The sequence below is a fragment of the Gossypium raimondii genome, chromosome 2 (assembly GCF_025698545.1).
Source record: "Gossypium raimondii isolate GPD5lz chromosome 2, ASM2569854v1, whole genome shotgun sequence".
Classification (NCBI taxonomy): Eukaryota; Viridiplantae; Streptophyta; class Magnoliopsida; order Malvales; family Malvaceae; genus Gossypium; species Gossypium raimondii.
In genome coordinates, this window is record NC_068566.1 from 13035511 (window position 1) to 13042173 (window position 6663).

Here is a 6663-nt window from a genome sequence, read left to right on the forward strand (position 1 = left end):
GTTAGAACTTAAGTTTGGCAAACCACGCGGCCTTAGGAGATTTCTTTGCTTCAAATCTGCGTAAGTCAGCCTAACTCTCGAAATATGAGAATTCTCCTAGAAATTCTCTAAGGCACAAAAAAATATAACAAAAATAATTCGAAATGAAAGGACAACGAAAGAACTGAAAACCACAAGAAAGTAATCCACACAAGTTATTTAAATAAATGCTCTCAATATATTTTTAACTCAAAAATGAGTGAAGTACAATGAGATAATTACAACTAAAGGGAAGATATCTATTTATAGTTGAGCTCCCCAAATCTAACGGTACATATTGAATTACATTAATGGCTAAAATTAGTTCCTATCTATATATGAAAATCCTAATAAATTTAAACTGTATACATATTTATCCCTTATGATTTACATTAACCTAGTAATACTGGAGTGTTTCTCCAAGGCACTAAGGCTTTAAGTAGATGGACGTCTCCATGGGTTCCACGAATCGGGTTAGTTCAAGCGGATGAAATGAGCCCTATTTAATCAGTTGACCTCCATGAGACATTTTATGCACAATAGTCACGGGCTATAATCCGTGGCCTTTGACATATACATGTATGATAGGATTTCTAATATTATAGATATAGTTTATAGATTATATAGACAAAATAAAATAAAAGATTGTATAATAGTTTGAGAAATATCCAAATAATGAAATGAATTACAAGCAATGCTTCAAAATTTTACAATAGCATATGCAAACAAGGAATCTAAATTAATAAAGTAAAAGAAAGAACGAGAATTTGCGAAAGAAAGAAGAGAGCCTTGGAATTTAACTCGCTTGTGATTCATGTAGTCATTTTTAATAATACGATATTCAATGGATTTAGAGTTGGAATCCCTAAGTATCTATAACCTTTCGTTTTTTTCTATCTCCGAGCTACGAAGATTACATGACAACCGGAAAATCATCCAGCACACAGCTACAAATAATCAATACCCCGAAGAAGATACTAAAACATTATGCTCCTTTAAGCGCTTCTGGAATCGAGATAAACGAGTTTGTAACTGTGTAATGCCGACAGCTTTCTGAGAAAGAATGGCATTCAGTCTCGATATATAATCATCAATATGGTTCCCAGGTTGGTCTGCTTCAACCAGCAGGTTCATCTCCTGTAAATGATGGATGCATTTTTAACAAAAACTTCAAAAAGAAGTTATAGCAAACCTACGGTGAAACAAAACTATGATACTTGGATGGATGTGTGTACGACACAGATATATGTTCATTTCATTTTAAGCATTTCCATGTATTTAGAAGGCCCTCGGAGGGTTTATATCCCGATACTCGTATTTCGATATGAGTTGGACATGAATGTTGGATACAAAATATTTGAAGAAAAACAAGAAGTCAAAGCAACACAGGTACTTCAATGAAATGGTCTAATTGCTTACCTCTTTGACAATATTCATGGTCTGCTCCACTTGTTCCCTGTGAGCATTTACAAGATCCTCCTCTTCCTGAGTAAAAGCAATGCACAAACTTTTTAACACATACAAATCACTGTTCATATCTCTAACAATAGTCATTCTCTTTCAAGAATTACCTGAAGGAGAGCATTCAAATCATCATCTGATTTTGAATGCTTGAAATCAGATCTTAGTGGTTCCTTCCATCTTGTCTCACCATTAGGTTTCCGTAACTTGTCCTCTGAAATTGAGAAATTGTATTGGTCCGGCTTTCCATTTTTCTTCCACATCAGTTTCTCTGGCTCATAGGAATCTTCTGACGCAGCAAAATCATCTCTTTCATTTTGGTCAGGCCATGTATCATTAATATAATCCTCCGAGGTCAATGCAGTTGGTAAAACAGAAGATAATGGCCGCGCAGTTGACTCTTTCAGGTTTAAGCTTGAAGATAATGCATCCTTCTTAGGATTTCCCCCTTTTGAAAGGCTCTTCACCCTGGATGTAGTTTAACATTGAATGCAAGTCAAATACATGAAAGGAAAGCAAACAAAACCAAAATAGGAACAAACTGATGCTGAAACCATTTAACAATTAAGCAAGTCCCATTCACCTATCAGCATATCTTAAGGTGTTCAGAGTGTGTTCACATGACCCTGAGCTTGGTGAAATGCAAGATATCATAACAGTACGGGAATTTCCCATAAACGAGTCCCTTAGAACCTCCGTCAGTTTGCTGCCTCTGAAAGGAATGTGGCCCTGGTCATTGTCAAGAGCTCTTATGCACTCTTTCAATGCAAGTAAGCTCTTGTTGATCTCTGCACCTTCCATTCTGCACCGTAAATAGAAGCGGCTAAATTAAACAAGCAGATCCAGCAAAATTAATTAAGTACACATCTAAGGTTTGTCCCGCATGAATGTATGTGTGTGTAGGGTGATAGAGCTGAACAACATGAACTGGAACCATATTTTATCAACAAAAGTACAAACTCCAGGTGTATTTAGACTCCTTAAACACCCTTGTACTTTTAAATGATTGACTTGATAATAAATCATTAAGTAAATTTAATTAAGAGAACTATGAAACTATGACACCTACATGACTTGGAAAAGCTGAGACATCCAGAATCTCCAGAGTATTTGGAAAACCCTTTCATCTACGAGAATTTGTATGTTAGTTATATTTAGCATACGTCAGGCTACAATGCATTGTAAATCTAACTTTAACATCAGATGCAACATTTCTTTATTTCAACTATTACCTCCGGTAATGAATCAAAATATCAACCATGGTCAATGGTCATATCATTTTGCAATTGAAGAATGCAGTGTACCTTGTCTGTTTATCATTATCCGTAGTATCAGCACCTCGTTCACTTCCGGCCAGATCTATAAAGGAGAGCTTGCCAACAACACGGGCAGGCTTCGATTCATTTCCATCAACAGATCGCTTGATAGCAAGTTGAAGTATGGCATGAGAACGGGAAGATTCCTCATTTGCACCTGTAGTACCAGTGCTTCTTGTGGCATTTCCTTTCTCAATAAGGTCCTTAATAGTCTCCACATCTGATGCCCTGTACTCTTGCAGACCCACAATACAAACTTGCTGCTTACCATCCTCTCGCATAAAGAGTTTTCTGCAAAAGAAGGATCAGCTCTCAGCCAATTCATAAACTAATAGCACTGACTAGAAAAGGGGCATGCTTAATAACTTACTTTCTATCACTGAGGAGATCAAATAATTTTCCTCCATATATCTCAAAGAAGCTCACAAACAACTGAAACCCTTGGTTCCTGTAAGTATGGTGCATCAACCTCAAGATATCCCGAGAAGCTTTAAGAGGAAGTGGCTTCATAGTAAAGGTTTTTCCGCTTCCTGAAGAAGAGAAAGACCTATAAGTTCAAGATGCTTACAGCTATAATTTAAAAATATAACATGACTTGATGAAGAAGGTAAATTTCAGTGTTCAACAAACACTGAAGGCATCCTTTGACTTTGCCAAATTAGGCAGAAGAATAGAAAGGGCTAGTGACAAAGGATTATGCCAAAAACATCACTGAAAGTATCATTTCAGTATGATTTAAAATTATACAAACATTGGACAAAAATGAAGAGTCAAGCAATACCAACTCATCATAGTGTATATCCAAGATTTTGGAGAAAGTTATTCACCTGTTTGACCATATGCAAAACAAGTCGCTTTAGTGCGCTGAAAAATTATAGGAACTATGGGCTCCACAGTCTCACGATAGACCTACAAAAAATAAATGAGACCAAGATAGGTTGATAAAAACAAATTTTCAAGGAAAACCATGTCTTACAATATATTCTTCCTTTATCCACTAATAAATTTAGATCATCTACTTACCTCATCATTTGAGACCTCCTCATTCAGCACTGCATCAAAAACAAATTCATGCTTCTCCACATATTCTGTAAGGTCAACCTACAATATGTAAAGAATTAAAGGCATCAAAACGTTACTCAAATTCTAAATGTTACTGAGCAGATGAGTAATTGAAGTGCGTCAAAAGCCGAGTGTTAAATGAAGAGAACTTAAACTATTAGTTTTTTGACACGCATGACATTATGTTTCTAGCAAGAAAGACTAAAACAACCATTGATGCTAAACCTCCAAAAATATAATTGAACCTCCCAAGAGGCTGCGGATTGGCATTGCAGTAACTGCAGTTTAAAATAATCTTGTGTGAAAACCGCGGATCATTAGTCCCATTCACATTTGTTTAATATATCTCAGGGTAGAAATTTGGCATACACCTGTTGACGATTCTCTGGTTTATATTGGATTCCTAGGTTCTTATATAACCTTCATAGAGTGGTATATTGTTGAGTTTGTAGAGGACAAAACAATGTTACTGTTACCTTAAGTTTAGTTTCATGGACTACTAGGGAATTGGAAAGTGTCTCTATAATATCTTCTTCATTCTTTGCTAACTCCTTTTTATTCAGAGGTCTTTTCCGCACCTACAGTCAAAAACCCATACTCAGTCTCACAGCGATAGTAGTATTCACATGTAACATAAACATGATGTTAGTTTACTTGTGCAAAGCAAGTCTTGCATAAATGTGGTTTGACATGAACCCAGCAGCAGTCAAAAAGCCACAGGTCCTGGTGATGTTCAAGTCCATTAGGTTAGAAAACGGAGCAGAATAAAAACATACCACAACTTTGATCTTTGCAACTGAATTGACCTTCTCTCTGTCTGCAGCAAAGCTTTTAAGGAGGCTATTCTCTGGCACACCACGAGCTTTGCCTGTTTGTTTGTTGTTTGAAATATAGGGTTCAGAGTCATCAAGACTTCTACCTCGAACATGATTATAAAGAGGAGCATCATACAGGTTAGGAATCTGCATCTGTCACCAGTTAACAGAGTTCCATAGCTAAGTATTAAACACTAAATTACTCCACATATGAATTTATAATTTTCTATTGTCTCGGAAAAAGAGGAAAAAAATAAATTCATCAACAATATATGCAACACAGTTTGCATCGTTCAGCATCACATCCCCAGGTTGAAGATCATACAATTAAATCTCAAAAGTTCGACCTGCATATTTCTTGAGGAAACAAAAGTACAAATAGCTTCCAGTTTCATTGATTCTTTGCATTTGAAGGCTTGCATACACACAAATCTACATTACATTCGCTAACTCTAACTCTTAGATGAAATGGCAAGTGACCAACCTCAGGCAGAAGCTCAGTATCAAAAGAATGCAGATCTAAGAGACCGGGACTGAACTCTCCCGGCGAGTCTTCACCATTCCTCCTCTGGCTTGGCGGACGCGAACTAACTGGAGGAGTTGTAGGCTCCGTGAAATAGTCGTTCCCCGTATTAGAACCCCTCTGTACATTCCTATACATTCTAGATCCTTGAGATCCTCCTCCTCCACCATAAAACGCATAATCCTGCTCTCGATCCAAGCAGCATAAGCAGCAAAATCATGCATTCGAAATAATAACTACTTTGTATTGAAATATTGATCCCTGCACATTCCATTTATTTATTTTTCTCGCAAATTAATTTCCAATCTAAAAAGGGGAAAAAAATCAAGCATTTCTCAAAATTTTTATCCAATAAAGTGTAATCTGGAAAACTTCATTCATTTTGTTTTCTTTTAGCACAAAAAAGGAAATCTCAAGAGTTAAAGCAGCCCGCTTAACTGTTTTTCCTTTCGCAGCATAAAATGTTAGAGACTTAAAATTGTATAATTAAATCTAAAAAATCAACACATTTTCAGTTTATTCTTACTAAAAAAAATAGATTGCCATTTTCATTTTATTTCTCCAACAAAAAAAATTAATTAAAAAGGAAAAAGTGTGAGACCTGAAGAGGAGGAACAGAGTTGTTGGAAGAGTGAAGATGCTGAAGACCAGCAGACTGAAGCCATCTCCCATTCGACGTCGTTTCCAAGAAGTTATCTGAGTGTTGTCTCTGATGGTGCACTTGAACTCCTGCCGCATCAGATCTCTGCCTCTGTCTCCCCATTCCGTTCATCTCCCAACACTCTCCCCCCCTCGCTTTCCTTCAATTATTTAATCAAATTAAAAACAAAACTTCGATCCTTCGATCTAAAGGTTTACCTCTTCAAAATAGAAATTATAAAGAGAGAACAATCAAATGCACCCGATTAACACTTAACCGGATCTTCCTCGATCTTTTTTAAGCTTTGGATTCAGACAATGATCATTCAAAGCAAAAGGATTGAGTTATAAAGAAAATGGACTGTGTCAACGAGAGTATGAGAAAGGGAGTCGATTTTTGAATTTTGAAGACAGTTGGGAGAGACACGTGTGGCACGTGCCGTTGGGGGATGTGGAAGGAGGGACTATACGACGGCGGATCGAGCCGAAAATTGTGGAGAAGGGATCCAGTGGGCCCGGGACTTGGGGGGGTCTATACATATGCTGTTCTTTAAAAAGGTCTAATTCTGTCTTCAGTCCCTATATTCTTTAAAAATTTTAAAATTCAATCTCTATACTTTTAATTTTAGTAATTTAGTCCCTCTACTTATTTGATTTAAATATTAAAATCTAATTAAAGTTTGAATCTTGGAAATAATATTGTTAGGAGAGATACCTTTAGCTCCAACAAAATATTTAAAATCCAATTGATAGCCTTATTAATTGCTATTGTTTAATTGAATATGTGTTTTTCTCTGGAAAAAATTGAATATGTGTTATCATTGGAATT

General features: G+C 36.3%; 1 protein-coding gene across 1 annotated transcript; it reads right to left on the minus strand.

The window, feature by feature from the left end:
* Positions 1 to 784: 784 nt before the first annotated feature.
* On the minus strand, positions 785 to 6216 carry LOC105777949 (kinesin-like protein KIN-13B). Its single transcript, XM_012601485.2, has 12 exons — positions 5797 to 6216; positions 5157 to 5378; positions 4634 to 4825; positions 4334 to 4435; positions 3819 to 3896; positions 3623 to 3704; positions 3166 to 3325; positions 2784 to 3086; positions 2063 to 2281; positions 1590 to 1947; positions 1438 to 1503; positions 785 to 1155 (listed from the first exon to the last, which is right to left on the minus strand). Exons 1-12 carry the CDS (start codon positions 5965 to 5967, stop codon positions 976 to 978), a joined length of 2133 nt encoding a protein of 710 aa, XP_012456939.1. The 5' UTR covers positions 5968 to 6216; the 3' UTR covers positions 785 to 975.
* Between the last annotated feature and the right edge of the window lie 447 nt (positions 6217 to 6663).